Below are 25,280 nucleotides of genomic sequence, written 5' to 3'. Positions count from 1 at the left end.
CTCATGTCTCTTCTCTGAACTGTCTCCGATTTTTCAACATCCTTTTTGAATTGTAGATACCAGAACTGGACATAGTATTCTAGTACCCAGTGCCAAATACAAAGGTAATACAACCTCCATACTCTTATTCAATATTGCCATTTATATATTCAAGGATTTCATTAGAAATGATCAAATAGTTTTCACTGTATATAATGTTTTATCAGCCTATTCATGCTACTGTTATGGAAGATTAGTCAGAGGCAGGGATTCTCAAACTTCATTGCACCACGACCCCATTCTGACAACAAAAATTACTACATGACCCAAGGAGAAGGGACCAAAGCCTGAAGCCGCCCGAGCCCCGTGGCCCAGGGTGGTGGTGGAGGGGCGCAAATACTAAAGCCCAAGGGTTTCAGCCCCAGGCAGAGGGCCTATAACCTGAGCCCTGCCACCCAGAGCTGAAGCCCTGGGGCTTCAGCTGTCAATCTGTTACTGTAACTGTCAATATGTTACAGGCTTCAGAACTTCCTATGACTCCTTGCTTTTTTTCCTCATTCAAGGAGAAAATTCCACAAATATAAAGTTATTTGGAATTGCTTTCAGTTAGTTGTAATTACTGTAAGTTATTTGACATACAAGTTTGGAATAACTTTTGGGAAATGGGAGATTATTTCTAAAAGGTAACTTCTCTAGAAGCCTAGAGTTTTGCCACAGACTTCAGCAAGGGGAGAAGGCTCCAAGAGACACCAATCAGATCTTGACAAAGCCCAGTTTTATTCCTAAATCAGAAACCATTGTTTTGTAACAGTGGATAACTTAAAAAAAAGTGTATATTGCTTCTCTTGGAAACTACCCCAAAACTGACAATAATAAAATGGTGTTTTGCAGATTTTTGAAGTAATGGCATAAAACTCAAGGGAAAATATTTTGTACAAAACTCATTGATTTTTTTATTCTATTCAACTTAAATGTATGCATAGATGTGTGATACATACAAAGTGGTACACAGATGAATATGGATGCAAGTAACAAAACTAAATGTGTACATAATTCTGAAGTTTACATTTGTTGTGAGAGGAACTGAAATTAGCAAAAATACACAGCTAGACATTTATTTCCAGCTAATGCATGCGCTATTAACACTAGGGAGGAAACAGAACATACCTCTGTTGTAAATTCAAGTTTCACCTCCCAATTAGTTACAACATCTAGAAGATAATATCGTTGATTATGGTTGCTTTCATTAAAAACTAACACTTGTCTGCATTACTGTGGGCTCAAGAATGCTCTTCCCATCACAATCAGTCAGTATCAAAAGTATTCACAGCTTGATTAATGTTGATTAGGTTTATACACACTATGTTACACCTGCAAAGATCATTTCTCTAGATAATTCTGAGAAAGATATTCAAATCCCTCTTACCCAATTTTTTCTTAAATATCTTATATAAACCATCTTACTTTTTTTTTTCCAAAAATTCAGTGCTAGTGCTAAGTGCATTAACACTTACAAGCAGAATAAAGTCATGGCAATCAAGTAATTAAATATAAAACATTTACCAGCTTTATTCTTCAGAACTTTTTGTCTTTAATTTTGCCATAACTTCTGGCGATGAAGAATCTTTAGTTCTTTGAATCTTCTTTATAGTTTTAACCCTCTTTTTTGAAACAACCTTTTTTATGGTTTTCTTCTGTGTTGCAACTCCTGATTTTTTGAGTCTGTTTTTGTAACGTATCAGATCTTCACGTCCAACATCAACCATTTGCTCCTCCCATGACTTCATTTCATTTTCATACCGAACCTTGTCATCTTCAGCAAGCTGTAGATATGTCTGAGAAATCATTTAAGATGTTTCAATATTTCCTTAGGTAAAATTCTGGCTGTTGCTGTAAATGGAAATTCTGCCAAATCCCATGACATTTTCCCCTTCCCAATGCTCCACAAGAATTTGAAGCATCTGTTTCTTAGAAGCAAATTCACTCACAAATGAAAGCACTAATAAGTTGCTGCATAGTAAGTTATTTATCTCTTTAAACGACATATAGTCTATTTCAAATTCCTCAGTAACCTCTACCTTCACTTTCCTAAGAGCTGTCATGTCTTCTGCTTCTTGAGACCTTCAGGCCCCCTCTACACCTTCAATTTTCCCTCCATCCTAGTGCCTTATGTTGAAGTAGAATATTCAGGCAATTGCATATTTAAAATTTGCAAATTTACTCTTCTGGAATGTTTTAAGCAATTTCAGCTAAACCAGATAAGGTATTAGCTGTATGCTCTACTAAACTCGTGAGCAGTGAAACAATGTTGAGATTTCAGACTTAATACTTCAATGAGGAAACTGCCTTTTCAATTTTAAATGTTAGAAAAACTATTTGTATAGCATGGTGCTTTACACCCAGACAGACAAGTCCCCATCTTGAGCTTACAATATAATATACTCTGTTTGCATGAAGTCTTCTTATGAGCACATTAGAAGTGTGTTACCTATTTGCACAGACATATTAGACCCCCAGATAAAATCTTTAACTCTCCCTTTTCCCCATTGCTAAGTAAATATTAGCAAAGAAATACTATGTATAGGGGCAGTTAAGGTTACAGCAGGACAAATTCCATCTATCCAAAACTTTAGAAGAATGGAAATAAAAAGTTAAGTAGAAAGACTTGTGCATTTCTCTCCATTCAACTATTGATATGATAATATACTCCAATACTCCATAAGGCTTTTGTTTCCAACAAATACCAAAAAGCAATAAATGACCTCAACTTCAAATTTGCACTTTAACACAAAACCTTAACAGTAAGATCATATTCTTTTATATCAATTATGCCAACAGATCAGTACATCTGACTGTCACATTCCATGCATTTGGGAAATGATTCTGCCTTACCATTTCTGAGGTCACTAAGGTTTTGCATTGGAGTACAAGTTTGATGAAGCTGGGGTACATAAGGATTAAAGCTGGAAAGAGAAACCCAACAGATATTTCTGCACAACCAATTTCAAATTTGATTTTCTCTCTAGAAAGAATATGAAATATAAAATAGCTGTATGCTCCAATTACACATTCAAACAAACATTATTTGGACAAAGGAAATTCAGGACAAGAAATGGCAGGTTTAAAAGAAAGTCAAGATTAATAAAGGCCAATTGGGTTTTTATTAGGGATGTCAAGCGATTACAAAAATTAATCATGATTAATCACACTATTAAACAATAATAGAATACTATTTATTTAAATATTTTGGGTGTTTTCTACATTTTCAAATATATTGATTTCAATTATAAAACAGAATACAAAGAGTACAGTACTCGCTTTATATTTATTTTTGATTACAAGTATTTGCACTGTAAAAAAACAAAAGAAATAGTATTTTTCAAATCACCTAATACAAGTACTGTTGTGCAATCTCTATCATGAAAGTTGAATTTACAAATGTAGAATTATGTAAAAAATCTTGCATTCAAAAATGAAACAATGTAAAACTTTAGAGTCTACAAGTCCACTCAGTCCTACTTTTTGTTCAGCCAATTGCTCAGACAAACAAGTTTGTTTACATTTGCAGGAGATAATGCTGATACCAGACACCTCTGTGTTCTTGGGGAACCAGGGTGCAGTATCCAGCCTGACTCATGAAAGACACCCCCTCCCCCCCGCCTCTGCTTAAACCAAAACTCATCAGAGGAAAAAACTTGCAGAGAGCAGTGAAGGGCGTTGGGAGACACACCTAGACCCCTCCTGACAAGGGTGACAAGATTAAGACATCTCCATTAGCATACAGAATGGAGAGCAAAGACAACTCCCCTAGCCTCATCTGCATGAAAGATGGGACAGGAAGACATCTCAATTTACATACAGAATGGAGAACAGAGAACCACACTGATTTCTGGGACCAGAAAAAGCAGGGAAGCACTGCATCATGGGAATCTCTGCTCCAGATGAGAATGAACCTATGTCTGCACACACCCAGCTCAGCAATTATCAGACCAATTCTAGTAATGAATCCTTAATTGATATCCAAATACTGAAGCAGCCTAGTTGCATTGTGAGCTCCCTGGAAGAAAAAACCACCCATAGCCAAGAGTGATCAGCTCCTATTGTCTAGCCTAAAGAAAAAACCTTTGAGTCTTCAACTTACCTATAAACAAATCTAGTGTTCTCCCTTGAACAACTGTATTTTCTCTACAAAAATCCCTACTCACCCTCTAGTCAGGGTTCTGATGCTTAGATCCAAACTATGCATCAGTTCCACTGGAACTCCATCTTCTCCTGACTGATCGTGCTGGGGGCTCTGCCTGTCTCCAGCATTCAGGACCCTCCACTACCACCATCACCTGGGAACCCCGACCAGTTCAAGCCTCATGGAGTGGGTGAGATCCCCCTCTTTCGCTCTCTCTGTTTTCCTTTCTACCTTAGGTATTAACCTTTAATAATGTATGTTACGTTGGTTTAGCCCTCCTTGTGTAGTTATCACTATTATTCAATACATAACTTTTATGGTTAAGTTGGTTGCTTCTCTCTCTTGCTGAACTTTACTTTTTTGTGTTTTTAGCTCCCTCCATTCACTCTACAGCAACGCTTCTTTTACCTAAGCTAAAGATCCCTGCAGTGCCCAAAATATTGTGGGGTTTGCTCATCAAGTAGGTTACTGCCAGTACAATTGTGTTGTGAGAGTGGGGATAGGGACGTGCTGAATCTGCGACGCATAAGGGTAACAGCTTGAAAGTGCTGCTTGACCCAGTCCATGGAGCCCAGGGGCGTGTGTGCGTGCATGTCCGTCCGGTTTTGGGGCTGGAGAAACCCAGCCCTAGGGAACCTAGGTCCTGCAGGATAACTCCATTGGGAGGGGACTTGCAGAAGGGAGAGGTAGAGCTCCATATGAAAACACAAGTGACACAAGCAGTACATTGATAGAATTACAGAATCCCCTTCCCCAGAAGAGTAACCTGAATAAATGAACATACCCCAAAGTAATGGGCAAATCTGGTAACAATGCTGCCCGCTTGTTTACCATATCACCTGAAAGTGAGAACAGGCCGTTCACATAGCACTTTTGTAGCTGGCATTGCAAGGTATTTATGTGCCAGATGCACTAAAGATTCATATGTCCTTTCATGCTTCAACCACCATTCCAGGGGACATGCGTCCATGCTGATGATAGGTTCTGCTCAATAACAATCCAAAGCAGTATGGACCAACATGTTCATTTTCATTATTTGAGTCAGATGCCACCAGCAGACGATGGATTTTCTTTTTTGGTGGTTCGGGTTCTGTAGTTTCCGCATCGAACTGTGGCTCTTTTAAGACTTTGAAAAGCATGCTCCACACCCCATCCCTCACAGATTTTGGAAGGCACTTCAGATTTTTAAACCTGGGGTCGAGTGCCATAGCTATCTTTTGAAATCTCACATTGGTACCGTCTTTGCGTTTTGTGAAATCTGCAGTGAAAGTGTTCTTAAAATGAACAACATATGCTGGGTCATCATCTGAGACTGCTATAACATGAAATATATGGCAGAAAGCAGGTAAAACAGAGCAGGGGACATACTTAAATTTGTGACTGAACTCCTTGGGGAGAATAGTAACACATTTTTTTTTTTAAACGAGCATCATCAGCATGGAAGCATGTCCTCTGGAATGGTGGCCGAAGCATAAAGGGGTATACGAATATTTGGCATATCTGGCACGTAAATACCTTGCAATGCCGACTACAAAAGTGCCATGCGAATGGCCTGTTCTCACTTTCTGGTGACATTGTAAATAAGAAGAGGGCAGCTTTATCTACTGTAAATGTAAACAAACTTGTTTGTCTTAGCGCTTGGCTGAACAAGAAGTAGGACTGAGTGGACTTGTAGGCTCTGAAGTTTGACATTGTTTTATTATTGAGTGCAGATATGTAAAACAACAAAAATCTAAATTTGTAAGTAGCACTTCCACAACAGAGATTGCACTACACTATTTGTCTGAGGTGAACTAAAAAATACTATTTTTTTTAAAATCAGTTTTACAGTGCAAACATTTGTAATCAAAAATATTATACACTTTGATTTCAATTACAACACAGAATAAAATATATATGAAAATGTAGAAAAACATACAAAATATTTAATAATTGTCAACTGGTATTCCATTGTTTAACAGTGCAATTGAAACTGCAATTAATCGCGATTTTTTTTTTTATCGCGATTAATTTTTTTTTACTTAAATTGCGTGAGTTAACTGCAATTAATCAACAGCCCTAGTTTTTATACTATTTTAATGTGGAATGCTTCAAATATTCTTATATACAGATCTGGAGCATCATACCTCAGTGCACTGTTAAAGACAGTAAAAAAGCCACATGAAGTAAGATTTTTCCCATGCATGTAACAGTGTTATTTTTAAAATTTCTATTAAACATAGCAAAAGATCTCATTCCCCATGAGAACCAAATCCATTACTAGTTTGAAGTTTTTAAAAAGATCTAATTTCATTTATGAAAGCAAGAAGTTAATTTGAAAAATTTAACTGTTTTTTCCTTTCATACTCAGGAATCAATATTCCTCCCCAACAACACCCACCCATTCCACTGCTTAATGAAATGTTATCAATATTTTTTTTAAAATGGTCACTGTTGTGTTAAGAATCAATATGAGACATTTCAGCTTGAAGTGTAATTGGTTTCAAGAATTTATAAAATAAATGAAAATAAAATCTTTTAGTAAAAAACGCACTTTAACTATAATAAAAGGTCGGTGTAACTGGAATTTACAAGAGTGTTCTGGAGTCAGAATGACTAAACTGTCATTCTGTAGTTGGATAACACTTAGCTGAACTGGAGCCTCACCAAAAGCTAGACACATACCTGCTTTTGAGAACTGGATAGATCTTGCCATTCTTCAAATAAATTCTTCATCTTTGCCTACAAAATACAAACTCTCTCAAACTCATGTAAAAAATTTGGATAATGAGATTCTCAAGCGTATAAGCTAAAAGGGACTAAAGTCCTCCTAAAGCAAAATTAGTTGACAGCTAAATAGCTTTGATTCCTGTAAAAACCTCCATTCTTCGTCCTCTTAAAATGGAAAGTTGTGCACTGCTTGAGATGGGACAGTATGTACCAGTACAGAATACCAGCACACACAGTTTCGTGAACAAGCATCAACAAGGAAATGACCAAAATCTCTGAAGTGCTATCTGCATGTACTTTACAAATTAGACATCTTGATTATTTCACTCTGTTTGTAAATATTATTTGAACTTTATAAATACTGTCAAAGTCTTCATGAAATAGGTAAACTGGGACTGGTAATTTTGACCTTTTTACAGATGGAGAAATAGAGGTGAATTGACTTGCTCATGGGCACCCAGAACGTCACAGAAAGGTGACTAGAGCCAGAGGGAGCAAACATGGGAAAACACACAAAAGGGAAGGGCTAAATATGAGGAAACTAGCTAGGAATAAAATTGGTTATGGGGGAAAGTAAGGATAGAAGATGAAGGTGTTTGCTGAATTGGAAGGTAGGCAGATGTTAGAAAACAGATGGAGAATTGAGGGTACAAGGAAGGTAAGCAGAGAGCAAGAAGAGGAGACTAAACAAGGTGGAATGAATACACCACTCATAAGTGATAGTCTGACTTTTTGGGAGGTGGATACTTCCCCATCACTAAAAGTCTGCTCCAATGCAAAAGTGAAACAAAAACCAATTAACTTGTTCAAGCATAAATGGGCAGACTTATGGGTAGTCTGCCAAGGGGATCATCTATATATTTCTGTTGTTGTCCATCTAGTTAGTTTTTAAGTGAGGTGAAACTTGGGGGTTCACAAGACAAATCAGACTCCTGAAAGGGATACAGTAGTCTGGAAAGATTGAGAGCCACTGACCTATACCTACATGAGACATACAGTTTACACTTACTATTCCTGATCATCTTAGTTCTAGGGAAAGAAGCTGGTTGATTATATGAATGGATCACCTCAGCGAAAAATGCCTTGCATCACTCGCTGACCCTCTCCATATAATCAAACGTAATTGCAGGATATCAAAGAGTTCCTTCCACTCAGCTGGGAAATTAGTGGCCTTGATACTAAGCATGGGTTAAATATAGTTTTCTCTCCAGTCAGATCAACTTTATCATGATTTGAATCTATTTTAATTATGTTTTGCATTTGTAGATCCTGCTGGTGTGCTTTCACATAGTACTGTTTGAAACATGTATGTTAAAGTTTACTAGGGAACCTTTATGGCACACTAGCAGGATCTACATAGATCAATCAACACATTAGCATGCTTTAGAAATCACACCCAGTAGAATGCATTACCTCACTGTATAGACAAGTGCTGATTTGGTTAAACTGGGGCAACCTTCTGTATGGCTTATTTATAGTTTAAGTCAATTTGGAACAGGCTGAAGCTAATCCAAAAATAAGCCACACTTAAACCAAAGTCATCATGTCCACACATGACTTACTCCAATCAGTTTAAATTCACACCTGAAGTTAAATTGGTGCAAATTTCTTGTGCAGACAAGGTCTTCATTAAAGTGATGCAACCCTGTGTTTAGACCTAAGAAAGAAGCAGGGAAAAATGGAATTCTCCAGTTACTGAATAAGAGGGAGTAAGTCTTCAGAGTGTACAGTACTGCAAGACTTTCTGATTTATTAAGTCCATGTATTCATTGAGTGGCTCAGTTTGGATAGCAAGCAATTAGCAGCAAGCGTTCAACCATGCCCTAAAAATTCCCACTTCTGCCTAGCAAAGAAAGATCCAGAAACACTGAACTGTTTGAATTGTTACCCATAAGAGAAGCTAGAACAAATTTTCTGAATGCAACAAATTTTGGAAGATAGTCGTTTTAACAATGAAGAAATCTAAAGTTAACCAATTTTGTCTTGTTTACCTGAACTGAAATTCCCTTAGCTTCTTGGAAGTGTTCAGACATAAAAATGTTAAAGCCAGTACGAGGTCTTTTAGGCTTTCCAAGCACTGTTAATTCCTAAAAAATTGTAAGAAGGCAGAAGTTATTTTTCTGTGAATGAGTCAACCCACTGATTATATATATTTATAATCTGTTTCAATTCCTTTTAGCAAAGCTGATTATACCATTAGCTTTTTATTGACCATTTTACACTTACTAAAAAAAAGGAAGCATTTTACAAAAAGATCAATTTCTTATGCAAAATTGCATTACACTGTGGACAATTAAGGTTTACACTAACACCAAACTAAACTAGTCTTCACTTGTGAACCGACTCATATTTTAACCCAGATTGAGACAATAGGCTAGAGTTGAGCCTAGTGGAGGAAGGGATCATGACTAGCTACATGAACTGAAGTGTGGAGGGCTGCACTAAACATCTCAGTTTCTTCTAAGGGTCATTTTTATTTCGCTATCAGTGGACTCCTTGAACAAAAATGAGTGGTTAATTTATTAGTAAGGCTCCTGCCACATCTATCTTAAGCAGGTTAACAATTTGCCTTTGATACTAAACAGAGCATAAAATTTCTGGCCTTGCCTGGGAACCTCCATTTGTTGGATTGCGCCAATTGTGATTTTATGATATTTTCAAGCATTGATTAGAGGAAGATAGACAGCTCCTTCTTTAGGACAATGGAGAAGTTGTTTTGTAGTTTCACTTTACCCCGATCAGCATTTTCCTGCACTCATTGGACAGGCTCTGGACTCATATTGAGAGGTAACTACATTGCAAAGCATTAGATCAAAACAGTCTGCTTTAAAGAGCTTTTCCTGAGTTGTTTCTTCCATTACCTATAGTTTTAAATCCAAAAGTTCCTCTTCTTCAGGGGAAGATGAAGGTATGACACTGCACCCGATATTCATAGTAATATTATTATATGATATGATTATAGCATAATTAGGATATATTTTATGCAAGATAAGTCATGTGAGGTGTCATTGGAAAAGTTATGATTTGCTGAATATGATTATCCTATTTGTATGCATGTATCTTTTTGTATCTGAAGTTATGAATATTGACTACGTATCTGTATTTCAAATGTAGCTACACCTGGGCGATGCCCACTAGACAAGATGCTTTCAGTCTAGATAGCTGATTGGGAAGGGCCTATTCAAGGCAATAAGCCATTAGAAAAAACAACAGGCCCTCAGAGAAGCTTATCTCCCACCTGGTGAGCCTTACTGAGAACACTCCTAACAGCCTGCAAGTAATGGCTGCTATGACTCTACAAGGACATGTAACCAGGTCACATGATTCTGGATTCCATCTTGGGATGTCAGTATTTTTCCACAAACTGGCCTGGGAACCAAGTTTTGAAACAAAGGGATCCTGCCATATGCTAAAACTATATAAGGCAGGGAGTATCATCTGTGGTTGTTCACTCCCCACACAAGAAGACTACTGGAAATACCTGAGGAACAAAGACTGAACTGGGGGAAGTGCTGGACTAAAGGGATTTCTAGCCTGTGTATGAAACACCTGGGGATTCCAAGCTGTAACGCAAGTGCATCTTGCCCCTTAAGGATCTGCAGCCTGCTTGTATCATCTCTTAGGGTGATAATCTGCTAATTCATATCCAATCTATCTAGTATATTAAGCTTAGTGTGGGTTTTTTGTTTATTTGCTAGATAATCTGATTTGATCTGTTGCTATCCCTTATAATCACTTAAAATCAAATAACCTAATAAATCTAATAACCGTTTGTAGTTAATAAACTTGTTTTTATTTTAATCTAAACCAGTGAGCTTTGACTGGAAGGCTTGGGGAATATCTCTGCTTGGTTACCACAAGTGTGCATTGTTCTCTTCACATTGAGGGAGAGGCGAACCGCATATTAAACCCATATACTGACCAGATTTGACCAGGGCAGGATGGTACTGCTCTGGGGTCCTAGGCTGGGAAGCTGATGGTTAGAGAGCCTGCGTGTAACTGCAGCTGGGTGTGTCCCTTACCTGTATGAATGCTGGTGAAAGTGTAGGCTGGAGGGCTTTGCAGCTTGTCACAGCAGTACAGTGTGAGAAGGAGCCCAGGCTGGTGGGTTAGGGGGCTCGGTGGTACTCAAGTTCCGGGTGGCACCCAGGATGAACCCATCACAGAAGGAGTGGAAGGAGAATATTTACATTTCTTAATTCTGGAGTTCTTACTCTGATACAAAGGACATGTGAAGTGCCAACCTTACTACCCAGTCTTGTATAGGTGTTGGTGGCTACAATGGTTTTGGGGAGGCTTAGGCAACTGGATAACATCCTGGAGCTGAGAAATTCGGGGGCTGGTGGACTGAATCCTCATGAAAAGCTATTTCCAGGACGCCTCCTCCACTTGGAGACCTCTGGTGTTGTTGCTCCCTCCTGACAGGCCTCTTCCAGGACACTGTCCATATGGGAAATAACTGGAGTGGAGCACTTGCTACCTAGTCACTGTTACTTGTTCTTTTTGCTGAAATTATCTGCCATCTTCACCTTGGCAGAGGGGACTATTTCAGGCTGTGGCAAATAAGGGTTAATAATTGGCTTTGCAGCATACGCAACCAAATACTGCAGGACTGTGCTGATTCTCATGCACCAGAAGGTGAAACTGGCAGGTCTATTTTCACAGTCTCAGTTAAGTGAAATGGAAAAAAGTATAGCATAGTGAGAAGCAAATTAAATAAAGTAATCAATTAATAAACTAAAGTATTACAGGAAACATCAGTAATGATTTAAGTATGATTTTTAACCTGACAGCATTCCTTTAAAACATTATTTCTAGCCTTGCATTGTAATCATGTTTAATAACCATTTGAAACAACCAGATTAATACATTTAAGTTACCTTAAAAGGGAAAATGAAATCACATTTTGAGTACTTACCCTCTTTTTCCTCGTTGCTTTTCTTTTTGCCCGTTTTTGTCTCCTTTCTTCTTTCAAAGCTAGTATCTGGGCTGGACTTAACTGTGCTTTGTATTTGGCCAGTTCTTCTTTGTATGCTTGCCTCTCTACTTTTGCAGCTGCTTCATATGTCTATAAGCACAAAAATCATGAAAGCAACCATAACTGTCAATTTGAGCTAAACATTCTACCTTTAAAACAGTGACTCTCAACCTTTCCAGACAACTGTACCCCTTTCAGGAGTCTGATTTGTTTTGCGTATCCCCAAATTTCACCTCACTTAAAAACTACTTGCTTACAAAATCAGACATAAAAATACAAGTGCCACAGCACACTATTATTGAAAAATTGCTTACTTTCTCATTTTTACCATATAATTCTAAAATAAATCAACTGGAATATAAATATTGTACTTGCATTTCAGTCTACAGTATACAGAGCAGTATAAACAAGTCATTGTCTGTATGAAATTTTAGTTTATTCTGACTTCGCTAATGCTTTTTATGTAGTCTGTTGTACAAGTAGGCAAATATCTAGATGAACTGATATACCCACTGGAAGACCTCTGTGTACCCCCTAGGATATGAGTACCCCTGTTTGAGAACCACTGCTTTAAAACACTCTAAAGATCAAACAGCCTTCCAAACCATGCAGGCTATAGCAGGATACAGATATTGGCCTGCCATGCAGTAAACAGAATCATCAGGCTACACAGAGTCCCTAGAAATAATCAATGCAGCAGAGATGCATATCATCTCTAGCAAAGAAGAGTTCTTGTAACATGAGCTCCCCAGCTCCCATGTGTAACAGCCCCATATCTTTGTCCTGCCCCTCCTTTCCCTGGGGGAGGGGGGACATAATCCATGGGAGTTAGTCTTCAGGATGAAGTAACCTCATGAGCGACACAACAGTAATTCGATATAACTACTCTTTAGACCCTCTGCCATGCATGTATCATATTATGCATTCACAGCAACTGTATCAATGGTACTCACCATCATTTTGATTGAAAAGCTAACCAATGTGTTAACTACCACTATATCAGATTCCATTAGTTAAGAGCTAATGCAGCAACTACACCAGTGATGGGCCTCCTAATGCTTCTGAATGCTCCTGTCTGGCTTCAGAGACAGCTGTAATAACTCAGAGTACACTAGCTCTGTCACTTATCAAGCTGGCTGCATGCAAGTCCAAGAACAGCTGAAGAGTTACTCTCCTGATTTCCCGCAAATACCATCCAATTCCCTCCTCTCACAAAGTAGCCATCCCTCCCTGTTTCTCTTGGATGCACTGCCTTGGTGTTGGTTGCGGGGCTGCCAGCAGGGGTTGGCCACTGCCACCCTCTGGAGACACCTGAGGCATAACACTGGAGGAGCAGGCAGCCAGTGATTTCCCCACCTTCCCTGGGGTAGTGGGGCTCAGATTTTGGGCTTCAGCTCTGGGAAAGCAGGGCAGCAGGCTCCGGCTGCGGGGCTTCAGGCTCCACCCCAGAGCTCTGGCTGCGCGGCAGGAGGCCCCAGGCTCCAGCTGCACAGCTTCAGGCTCCATCCCCCATCCATGGGGCTTTGGGATCTGGTCACAGGGCTTCAGATTCCCGCCCCCCGCTGCCTCCCCCAGCCACCCACCCACCCACCCACCCCATTGCCCCGACACCCCCCCCATCCAGGACTTAATTGTTCCCAAGGCTTGCCAGGGCTGAGTAAGTCTGCTGTGAAAAATGATACTTGTATGTTTGTTACTATCACTTTTCGCAACAGACTTACTAGCTAGCAATAAATAAATTACAATTATTTGGACGTGTATATGTGCATATTTATTTGTTTTTCCTAAAGCTAATCAAGTATTTTAGGAAAAAAAATATGAGAGTAGCCACCACCACGAGTTCGTGGCCGCACTCTGAGGCCACCAAAAAATTTGTCCTGAGAACTAATCTTAGAACACTGCTAGCACCACAGCAAGGATGCTTGGGCCAAGATGACTAGTTCTGGAGTGCCGAAGTAGTGCAGAGTACCAGAAACTAATTGCACTCAAGCTCCAAAGCAGGTGCCAAAGTGCTGAGTCACCAAAGTACCCAAAGCAAAGGCCTCAAAAATATAGTAAGAGCAGATTTGACAGGAAAGCAGAGAGGAAATATGAAGATAAATACCTGATATGTTACTGGAAACCAGGCTAGAACTGGAGCAATGGACAGTCAGGTGCTGCCTCCAACAGGGAGTTCCTTTTATAACTGTAGTCAAGAAGCAACTGGCTTGGAATGTTCCAAGGGCAGCATTTATATTCTGCATTGGGTAGCAATTGCACTGGGGACCCTAGCTCATACTCTACCTCTCTATTGCTGCCCTCAAGGATCAAAAGGAGAGGTAACGCACAAGTTTCCCAGTCTTGCATTAAGAAGTTAAGACCCAGAAGTGAAAAATCTCACACAGATAGTACCTTTAGAGAAATTACTTTCAACAGATTAGAGCCTGAACTCCAGGATCATAATCTCATCAGGAGGAAAGACTGTACTATGTGATCTCTCACAAAATGGGAGTCTCATTTACCATAACAGCACAAAGACAGGAGACCAAGAGAAACAGGAAGTATATAGGTTAGTATAATCATGTGGGACCCCTCTGAATAGCTATTTTCTATAATACATCAAGTTTAGGTGCTATATCTGAGCAATAAGATTTATGCAGTTTATTTCACTTACATATTACAAAGCACATAGATTTATACTATAACAATTAAAATAAAATATCAAAATTAAAATCTTTGTAATAGTTTTTTTCCCCCAATACAACCATCACAAATCTAAACATCTTAAATACTTCAGCTTGCTTCTTCCACGAACACCCAAGGGGGGAAAAAAAGTGCATTAACAGCAGGCCCCAAAAGTTAAAGCCAGGCTTCTTGTGGAAGAACAAAGATTTCCAGATTTGAAGTCCCTTTCTTAGAAAATGCCCACCAGAAGCTCATTTCCACACCTATAAATATCAAACTGTGACAGACAAATTTCAAGTTAATCAGATTCCAAACCATTTCGAATTTTATATCTTAAAACCAACACCTTGAACTTCACCCTGAGACTAATCGGCAGTTAATGACGATCACAGAGCACAGGTATTATGCATTCCTGGTATGAAATATTAAGATGTGCTAACACATTCAATACTAACTTAAGTTATGGATGGTAGGAAGATGTAGACATATAGAGAGGACAATAGTCTAGCCTAAAGGTGACAGATATGAATAACTGTAGCAAATTATTCATCTGGGGAAAAAACACCGTTCCACTTGTCTCATCGGGCCAATATAGAAGAGTGTTTCAGACCATAGTTGCTACCTGAGCATCCATGAGCCATCCAGGATCTATAAAAATCCCTGAATTATAAATCTATGCTACAAACAGCACCATGCACCCTCAGGGGTGTCACTATAGCCTTTGCCAATCCTTCCAATTGCTTAACAACCTACAAGTACTATTTCAGTCTCCTCTGGATTGAACCTCAGCCAGCTCTCCATAGGATCAGATGAGGAAAAAAAAAACAAACAAACAGAGCTTTTGCTTAACACACTAAAAAACACAATGGCATATATTTCCTTCCTAACCATCAGAATAACTACATATATTAATTGATCAAAAGGGAGTAAAACAGAACCTTGTAGAATCCCATGACACTTCTCTCAGGGAAGGTGAGCAACTGTCCAAAGTACTGACCTCTGGGAATTCTCATTATGAAAGAAGTTGAGCCATTTGCTAAGGACTGCAAATCAGTCAACACCACTTTATGATCAAGTGTTTAAGACAACAGTTCTAAAAGAATCAGTACGCACTTTATCCTTGTTCATTATTAGTAGGAGAGATCAATTTCTGCAATACCATTTGTCCCATACCCAGGTCTAAAACCTGAGTGATGGGGTGGTCCCAAAAATCTGAAAACTCCAGATACTATAAGTTGCCATGCTACAACCTTTTCAACAAAATTTCCTTCGATAAGACACACCAAACCCAGCCAACATAAAAATAAGACTCAATATGCAACTGAAAGAGCATAAAACAAAAGAAAAAAAATCAAGCTTACTTGTTTCTCTGACACTGGTAGCTCTTTCCAAGCATATGCAATTTTTTTTACTATCTCCAAAACGCTCACATCTGTGAAACAGAAGAAATTTTTAACTTCTTAGTTTACAAGAGAGTAAGAAAACTGAACCCGTTTTAACGTTTAAAATGTTTTTCGTTTTCCCCAGGAAAGAATTTGCTACCAGTATTTTTCTGCCACAGACATATTCTTTTTCCATAAAACCTGTCCTAATGTGCCAGTACGAGAAATTGTGAACACCAGGTGAATAAGATAGCTTTTTTTTTATTCCTAAAAGGAAAGATTAAATGTCACTATTTCAGAAACAGGCATTTTTGTGTGTGACCTACACAGAATTTTTTAGAAGTCGGGGTTATGTTTCTTTTCTTCTTTACACTGCATATACAAACTGAGAAAGTTTTTTGTTTGTTTTTTTAAAGTTTCTGCTTGTTTTTGTTTTTTACTTAGAAATACCAGGAAAGTCAAGTCTCAACTTTCCTCGTTTTGCCAGAGGATCTGCTGGAATAGACCAGGTACAGGTTCAGTTTTACACCTTAACTGAATGAGAAGTGGTGTTGAATCTTCAAATGGCAGGTACTTCATCTAAAATGTCAATCATTGAAATTAAATAAGTTAACAATCCCCAATTTCCCCCAAACAATGGTTAAGAGACTCTGCCTAAAATGCCCTTCCCTTCTCAATTAGCGTTCACTCCTTACTTCTGTAATATCATCATTTCACAAATTCTTCAATCAGAAAGTTTTTTCAGGTCAAACAAGACTTGAACTTGTAAAATAGAAGTAGTTAAGATTTTTGTTGACAAATATCCTTCAAGGGTTTCTTTACACATCCTAGGCCTGGTCTACACTAGGAGTTTATGTCGAATTTAGCACCGTTACATCGAATTAACTCTGCACCCGTCCACACCACGAAGCTATTTAGTTCGACATAGAGGTCTCTTAAATTCGACTTCTGTACTCCTCCCCAATGAGGGGAGTAGCGCTAAATTCGACATGGCCATGTCGAATTAGGCTAGGTGTGAATGGGAATCGACGGTAATAGCTCCGGGAGCTATCCCACAGTGCACCACTCTGTTGACGCTCTAGACAGCAGTCCGAGCTCGTAGGCTCTGACCAGCCACACAGGAAAAGCCCCGGGAAAATTTGAATTCCTTTTCCTGTCTGGGCAGTTTGAATCTCATTTCCTGTTTGGACATCGTGGCGAGCTCAGCAGCACTGGCAACGATGCAGAGCTCTCCAGCAGAGGTGACCATGCAATCTCAGAATAGAAAGAGGGCCCCAGCATGGACTGATCGGGAAGTCTTGGATCTGATCGCTGTGTGGGGCGATAAGTCCGTGCTTTCCGAGCTGCGATCGAAAAGACGGAATGCAAAGATCTACGAGAAGATCTCTAAAGCCATGGCAGAGAGAGGATACAGCCGGGATGCAACGCAGTGCCGCGTGAAAATCAAGGAGCTGAGACAAGGCCACCAGAAGACCAAAGAGGCAAACGGACGCTCCGGATCCCAGCCCCAGACATCCCGTTTCTACAAGGCACTGCATTCCATCCTAGGTGCGGCCGCCACCACTACCCCACCACTGACCGTGGACTCTGAGGATGAGATATTGTCGACGGCCGCTTCCTCGGACATGTTAGCGGATGGGGAAGATGAGGAAGGAGATGAGGAGGACGAGGCAGTCGACAGCGCTTACAACGCTGATTTCCCCGACAGCCAGGATCTCTTCATCACCCTTACAGAGATCCCCTACCAACCGTCCCCAGGCGTTAACCCGGACACAGAATCAGGGGAAGGATCAGCCAGTAAGTGTTTTAAACATGTAAACATTTATTTTTAAAATAACAGGAATATTAACAATATTAAAAATGGGTTGTGCATGATTACTTTGCTCTAGGCGCTTAACGTTTCAGTCCTTGGCAGTGCAACTACTGAAAAAAAAAAAATCTAACAATGTCCGGTTTAGCATGATTGTTCTGCCCTAGCCGCTCTACTGTTTAGTCCCTGCCAGTGCAGCTACAGTAAAATCCGGTCTATATGTCCGGGGATAGAGCTGAAATCCTCCAGGGACATTTCCACGAAGCTCTCCTGGAGGTAATTGGAAAGCCTTTGCATCAGGTTCCTGGGGAGAGCGGCCTTATTGGGTCCTGCGTAGTACGAAACGTTTCCGCGCCAGGAGACAAGCAAGTACTCCGGGATCATTGCCTTGCAGAGCATGGTGGCATACGGCCCTGGTCTTTGCAGGCTTTCCCGAAGCATCCTTTCTTTCTCCGTCTCTGAAATCCTCATCAGAGTGATGTCGCTCATGGTGACCTGCTTTGAATTAGGTAGGGGAATGTTAGTATTGGGACTGCTTGCTTGTTCCTTTACAGAACTGTAACCGGCGGTTTACAGCCACGTGGTGGAGGCGGGAGAGGGTCAGCATACAGGGATCTTTCCCTGGGACAGCCACGAGGGGGTGGGACAGGGGCAGAGTTCATGCTTGCCGGATTGCTGGCAGCAGGGACTGGCATTGCTTTCAACGTGAAAGGAGGCCAGTGCTATTATTAAAGTTTTAAGCAGCCACAAGTCTACGGCTTACCATGTCGGCCTGCTACACAAATTCCAGTGTCCTGCCCCGCTTCTCTGATCTGCACTGCAAGACCCCAGGCACTGAATGCGAAGGCCGAAAATTCGACCTTGTCCTGAGTGCGCATGTGATAGGTGCTGTGCATGGTCTTATTCACAGAGAAAGACTATGTTCTTTGTTCACAACTAAATTTATCTTTCTGAGGAATTCACTCCCTTTTTCCCATCCCACAGCTGCGACTGTCTCCCGACCTAGCCTGGCATCACACTCCCAGAGGCTAGCGCAGATGAGGCGTAGGAAGAAGAGGACACGGGAGGACATGTTCTCGGAACTTATGGGCTGCTCCCGAGCACAGGCAGCACAGCAGACCCAGAGGAGGGAGAACTTGTCCCAAATGCACCGATCAGACATGGAACGGGAGGAGAGGTGGCGGCAGGAAGACCAGCAGGCGACTCAAACGCTGCTTGGACTAATGAGGGAGCAAACGGACACGCTCCGGCGCCTTGTGGATGTTCTGCAGGACCGGAGGCAGGACGACAGAGCCCCTCTGCAGTCTATCTGTAACCGCCCTCCCCCGCCACCAAGTCCCATACCCCCCTCACCCAAAGTCCCAAGAAGGAGGGGCGGCAGAGTCCGTGAAAACTCTCACTCCACCCCTGCAGACTGCTCAAGTACCAGAAGGCTGTCATTCCCCAAAATTTGATAAGTCCTTTCCTTCCCGCCTCACCCAAGCCCCCGTCCAAGTTTCATCCCCCAGTTTCATGTGTAGTTGCTAATAAAAAAGACGTTTCTGTTAATTACTGTTTCCATCATGTTCTTTTACAGGAGAGTCTGTCTGAAGGGGAGGAAGGGGGTTGGTAATTGGACAGGACAGTCACCTTTACCAGGGTACAGAGGCGGGGGCAGGTTCAGCAGCAGGGCACACACATTGCAGTCACTAGTTACCCTGGTCAGTCTGGGAGGTGGTTTTCATGTTATGTGTGTGTGTGGGGGGGGGGGCTATGTGACTTTGTGGCGGGGGAGGGCGGTTAGAGATCTTATGCAGCGGTCCTTATCCTGGATCACAGAGCCACGCAGCAGGGGATCTGTAACCGTCCTCCCCCTGCCACAAAGTCACATAGCCCCCACACACAGAGTCCCGAACAGGATGGGTGGCAGGCTCCGTTGAAACAACCAGTCCACCACTGCGGAGCCTGTCATTCCTGGAGTTTAGAAGCGTCCTTTGCATCACTACACTACACCCGCTCCCCACCACAGTCTGTGTCCCAGGTTCAACACTTTACCGAGAAAACAGTAATAAAGAAAACGGTGTTCATTAACAAAATTCAAGTGATTTTATTTTTAAATGTGTGTTGGAAGGGGGGGAACGGGGTGAACGGAGTATGTAACTGGAGAGGATAGTGAACATTTACTGGGTAAAGAAACGGGGGCAGGTTCAGCTTCTCTGTAAACAAACGTAATAGTCACAGGTTACCCTGCTCACTCAGGAACCTAGCTTTCAAAGCCTCCCGGATGCACAGCGCGTCCCGCAGGGCTCTTCTAATCGCCCGGCTGTCTGGCTGGGCGTAATCAGCAGCCAGGCTATTTGCCTTAACCTCCCACCCCGCCATAAAGGTCTCCCCCTTGCTCTCACAGAGATTGTGGAGCACACAGCAAGCTGCAATAACAATGGGGATATTGGTTTCGCTGAGATCACAGCGAGTCAGTAAGGTTCTCCATCTCCCCTTGAGACGGCCAAAAGCACACTCCACCACCATTCTGCACTTGCTCAGCCGGTAGTTGAAGAGTTCTTTTTCAGTGTCCAGGGCGCCAGTATAGGGCTTCATGATCCAGGGCATTAGCGGGTAGGCTGGGTCCCCGAGGATCACTATAGGCATCTGCACATCCCCAACAGTTATTTTGTGGTCCGGGAAGTAAATACCTTCCTGCAGCCGTCTAAACAGACCAGAGTTCCTGAAAACACGAGCGTCATGAACCTTGCCCGGCCATCCGACGTTGATGTTTGTAAAACGTCCCCTATGATCCACCAGTGCTTGCAGCACCGTTGAAAAGTAGCCCTTTCGGTTAATGTACTGGCTGGCCTGGTGGTCCGGTCCCAGGATAGGGATGTGAGTTCCATCTATAGCCCCACCGCAGTTTGGGAATCCCATCGCGGCGAAGCCATCTATGATGACCTGCGCGTTGCCCAGGGTCACTACCTTTGAGAGCAGTAGCTCAACGATTGCGTTGGCTACTTGCATGACAACAACCCCCACGGTAGATTTGCCCACGCCAAAGTGGTTCGCAACTGACCGGTAGCTGTCCGGCGTTGCAAGCTTCCAGAGGGCTATGGCCACTCGCTTCTGGACAGTCATGGCTGCTCGCATCCGGGTGTCATTGTGCTTCAGGGCAGGGGACAGCAACTCACAAAGTTCCATGAAAGTCCCCTTCCACATGCAAAAGTTTCGCAGCCACTGGGATTCATCCCAGACCTGCAGCACTATGCGGTCCCACCAGTCCGTGCTTGTTTCCCGGGCCCAGAATCGCCGTTCCACAACATCCACATGACCCATTGCCACATGATGTCCTCGGCGCGGGGTCCCATGCTTTGTGACAGGTCTGTGCCACTCTCAGACTTCAGGTCCTCACCGCGCTGCCGTAGCCTCCTCGCCCGATTTCTCAGCATCTGCCTCTGGGAAAGGTGGATGATAAGGTGCGAGGTGTTGACAACGGCCATAACTGCAGCGATGGTCGCAGCGGGCTCCATGCTCGCAGTGCTGTGGTGTCCGCGCTGTCACTGACCAGAAAAGTGCGCGAACTGATTTCCCGCCGGCGCTTTCAGGGAGGGAGGGCGGGAGTGACGGTTGGATGACGACAGTTACCCAAAAGCACCCTCGACACATTTTTTTACCCAGAAGGCATTGGCGGCTCGACCCAGAATTCCAATGGGCAGCAGGGACTGCGGGAACTGTGGGATAGCTGCCCACAGTGCACCGCTTCCAATGTCGACGCTTGCCCCGTTAGTGTGGACTCACAAAGTCGAATTACTGTCCTTAGTGTGGACACACACGTTCGACTTTGTAATATCGATTCCACATATTCGATTTAAGTAAAATCGAACTACTCTCGTAGTGTAGACATACCCCTAGTGAGGGAAAGGGCACAGGCTCAATTCCTCCCCCCCCAACACACTTTCCAAAAATGCCAGTTCCGCTTTTCCATTATTGACATGACTGAACCTAAGCATTCAGGCTCAAAAGTATAGGAAGACAAGACAGACCTAGAATACATGGGTCAGCCTCTCCTTTCAACTCCACTCAACAATGCCACATTTTGCCATGGACTATTAGTTTTTAGGAGAAAAGAAGGGTAACTTTATCAAGATGAGGAACACTAATACTTTATCAGGTCTACAAAAAACTTTCTGTGCCCCTGGGATGGAATATACTAATTTGTAGACTAAGGCTTTGTCTACACTACCAAGTTTTGTCAACAAAACTTATGTTGACACCCAAAGGTCGACAAAACAAAAATCGCGAAAGGGTGTTCACACTTGCTTCCTCTGTCGACAGATAACATCCACATTGTGGGCACCATCATCGACAGTATGAGCAATGCACTGTGGGTATGTATCCCACAGTGCTGTGTTGTGGGAAGGCGGAGCTGATCGCTGAGCATCTTGGGAGGATTCCCTCCATGTTCTCCCACAGCCTCCTCAGCTGCCGAGAGCGGCATCATGAGTAACTCTGTGAGATCTCTGTGCTGAGGAATGTCAAAGCAGGGGCTGCTGTGTTCCTAGTGCAGGGCAGAGCAGGAGCATTCCAATGATTTCTTCCTTGTTCCCAAAAGGGAGCAGCACACTCAGCTGTCAGATACTTCCCCCGCAATTCTGAAAGGGGAGTGTCGCATGGTGCTGTTTATAGCATAGATTTACAATGTAGGGATTTTTATAGATCCTGTCTGGATCGCTCATGGATGCTCCGGCAGCAATTGTGGTCTGAAACACTCTTCTATATTGGCCCAATGAGACAAGTGCAACAGTGTTTTTTCCCCAGATGAATAATTTGCTCCAGTTATTCATGTCTGTCACCTTTAGGCTAGATTACTGTCCCCGCTATGTATCTACATCTTCCTTCCATGCATCCCTTAAGTTAGCATTGAATGTGTTAGCACATCTTAATATTTCATACCAGGAATGCATAACACTGGTGCTCTGTGATCTGCCTTAACTGTCAGTTAGTTTCAGGGTGGTGTCCAAGGCGGTTTTGGGCAACAAAACTTGGTAGTGTAGACAAAGCCTAAGGCACAGGAAGAGATTATGCACTGGGATCTGGGTAGGTAACTGGACAAGATCTTCAAGCATATTTTAATAGGAGAACTTTCTGATTATAACCTCTCTACAGCCAAATGACTTAAGAATTCTCAACTGTTTATCATTTAAAGTGAGTTACCTCAAAACTTGTCCAAGATGATCATAAATCATAATTTGGTTTCAATACTTTAAAACAATCATTTCTACAAACAGTAATCCTCAATTAGACCAAGTTTCCTCATTCCCAAATGAACTTTTCCATATCGGAACAATATTCAATTTTGCAGCTCTCGTTGGCTATGAATAGGAATAAAAGCCTTAACATACACATACTTTAGGACAACTAAAAATATTCAAGGGAAAGACACCCACTCTTAAAAATATTTGCCCTTTCCCAATTTAGGTTATGGACAGACCCACCATTTTCAAAGCTCAGCAAATTACTAGATAAAGCATCAGGATAAACGTTTGTACTGGGCATTGGTACATAATCAAAAATTATCTTTTTCATGTGCATGAAAAGAAATATTCACATGCAATGGAAGAATGCTAATCATTACAACGCAAATATTTAATGGGGTTCTTTTTTGAAGTTCTCATATTAAGTACCTTGTCCATATGACAAATATTTATTCTACTCTGAATGAATTAAAATTCAAATTTTTTTAGAGCTAATATAAATTATGAGTAGTATGTGTATCTAACATTCAATACTGATATTTAATTTTACTGGATTTTATCACTTTAATATGTTCTTTTAAAGTTTATTTATTCATATAATATATAGTTTGACTCAAATACTTATCTAGTTTTTTAAGCCAAAGGAAAAAAGTGCACACACATCTGAAATAAAACTGGGTTCTATAAACAGAACTGCCAACACATCTTAACAAATTCATATTAAAATGAAATGATTTTATTTACGTTTCTAAGCAGTTTTTGAAACAAAAATAACATTTATTCTAATGCTAAGTTTCTTTAGAGTTCCTTACCTGGATTTTGTTTTCTAAAAATGGGCTGCTGATCTTTTACAAAACGAAAGTAGGCTGTTAAGGGTCGCTTTGGAGGATTATCTGAATTGATCTGTTTTGAAAACCACTTCTCCACTGAGTATGTAGTACTGCATCTTTAACACACGCAAAGTTATCAGATATTAAAAATACATCAATATGTAAACTCAGTTGTAAATTACACTTCAAAATAAATAACGTGACCGTTAGTTTACAATCCCGATGTAAGCAGTATTACCAGACTCCAGAATAAGCCCACAACTAACATTTACAGCCCATCATATTCCCGGCCCAAATGCACAGGAGCTCCTCCAGAAACAACTCCGCATCTGTAACCAGGCTTGGGTCAGCCACTTCCCAAGCCACTGAAAGCTTCTATCACCCCCACCCATGGACACGCTCCCTCCTATGAGCAAAGAGGGCCACAGGGGAGAACGGAAGAAGGGAATGATGCGCGGAGGGTGCCCGAAGGGTGCTGCGGCCGGGGAGGGGACGATGCGCAGAGGGTGCCCGAAGGGTCCTGCAGGAGAGGATGGGACGTTGCGCGGGGGGCACCCGGGGGCGCTGCCCATAGGGGGAAGGCGGAGTGAGGGGACGGGAGGAGGGTGGCTGGGGCGGGATGCAGACAGATGCGCTGGGAGGACCAGGAGTCCGGCTCACTCCGAAGTTTCGCCGCTAGCCCCGGGCGGTGCCTTCACCTGAGAATGTGCCGAGCGCTGGGAAGAGCGGCCAGGGCCCGGCCCAGCAACGCGGCCGCCATAACACCGACACACAAAACAACAGGATGCTCGTCAGGTCAGAGCCGCGCGCGCTGCTGGCGCGGTGCAATGTGGGAAGAAGTGGGTCCCGCCTCTTAGCTGGAACAGGGCCTCGGGACAGCATAGGCCCCAAAGCGCATGCTCCGAACCGGGGGGGGGAGGAGGAGGAGGAGGATGGCGCGTGCAAAGGGAGGGGCTGAGCGGGGAGTACGGCGCGCCGCTCCTGTAGCGTCTTCCGGGGACTAGCGGGGAGGTGTAGAGGTGCCCGCGGCGGGGCGGGGCCAATAGCGGCTGGGTCCCTCCCCCTCGAGGCTCGGGCTCAGGCTGGCAGCTCAAGCCCAGCTGGCCCCGTTTAGGTGGTAGCAGAGCTCGGTGCCTAGGACGGATCTCAGGACGGCTCCTGCCCCAACAATTTGCGAGCTAGAGGAGAGACAGAGACAGACAAACAAGTGATTTACGGAGCCTTTTCCTATGATGTGTGTGCACTGTGCAGCCTGCCATGCGCCTTCCGTCGCACACGCCGTGCCATTGACTCGTTTAGCTCCGATTGGAATTGCCCAGGAATAGCTCACGGCTCACATACCAGTTTTTTAAGCAGATATCCCCGCTGAAATCAATATATTCTGCCTTTAAAAAAAAGTCGACCCAATACAGGTATTTGAAGAAACTCACACTGGTGATCGTGGCATTCCTTGGCTTGAAGCCCTTGTATATGCTGTAAGCATACGTTAATATTACGATTTTTCTCTAAAGATACTGTCTGTA

At 42.3% G+C, this 25,280-nt stretch overlaps 1 protein-coding gene across 1 annotated transcript; it reads right to left on the bottom strand.

Moving 5' to 3' along the window:
- Positions 1–1,454: 1,454 nt before the first annotated feature.
- Positions 1,455–24,595, bottom strand: TFAM (transcription factor A, mitochondrial). The gene is made up of 7 exons (XM_024201904.3): positions 24,456–24,595; positions 23,740–23,873; positions 15,875–15,945; positions 11,790–11,939; positions 8,863–8,958; positions 6,827–6,883; positions 1,455–1,814 (listed from the first exon to the last, which is right to left on the bottom strand). Exons 1-7 carry the CDS (start codon positions 24,515–24,517, stop codon positions 1,548–1,550), a joined length of 837 nt encoding a protein of 278 aa, XP_024057672.2. The 5' UTR covers positions 24,518–24,595; the 3' UTR covers positions 1,455–1,547.
- Positions 24,596–25,280: the final 685 nt, after the last annotated feature.

This window comes from Terrapene carolina, unplaced genomic scaffold (genome assembly GCF_002925995.2).
Source record: "Terrapene carolina triunguis isolate 2854851 unplaced genomic scaffold, T_m_triunguis-2.0 Scaffold95, whole genome shotgun sequence".
NCBI classification, from domain to species: domain Eukaryota; kingdom Metazoa; phylum Chordata; order Testudines; family Emydidae; genus Terrapene; species Terrapene triunguis.
Note: the sequence above shows the minus strand (reverse complement) of the source record. Positions and strands in the feature narration are given on the sequence as shown.

Excerpts from the sequence above, each read along its gene's own strand:
- TFAM (XM_024201904.3), bottom strand. The coding sequence starts at position 24,517 with ATGGCGGCCGCGTTGCTGGGCCGGGCCCTGGCCGCTCTTCCCAGCGCT. Across the intron at positions 23,874-24,455 it reads AGCGCTCGGCACATTCTCAG|ATGCAGTACTACATACTCAG; the intron begins GTGAAGGCACCG and ends CGTGTGTTAAAG. Across the intron at positions 15,946-23,739 it reads TTTTAGAAAACAAAATCCAG|ATGTGAGCGTTTTGGAGATA; the intron begins GTAAGGAACTCT and ends TCTGTTTCACAG.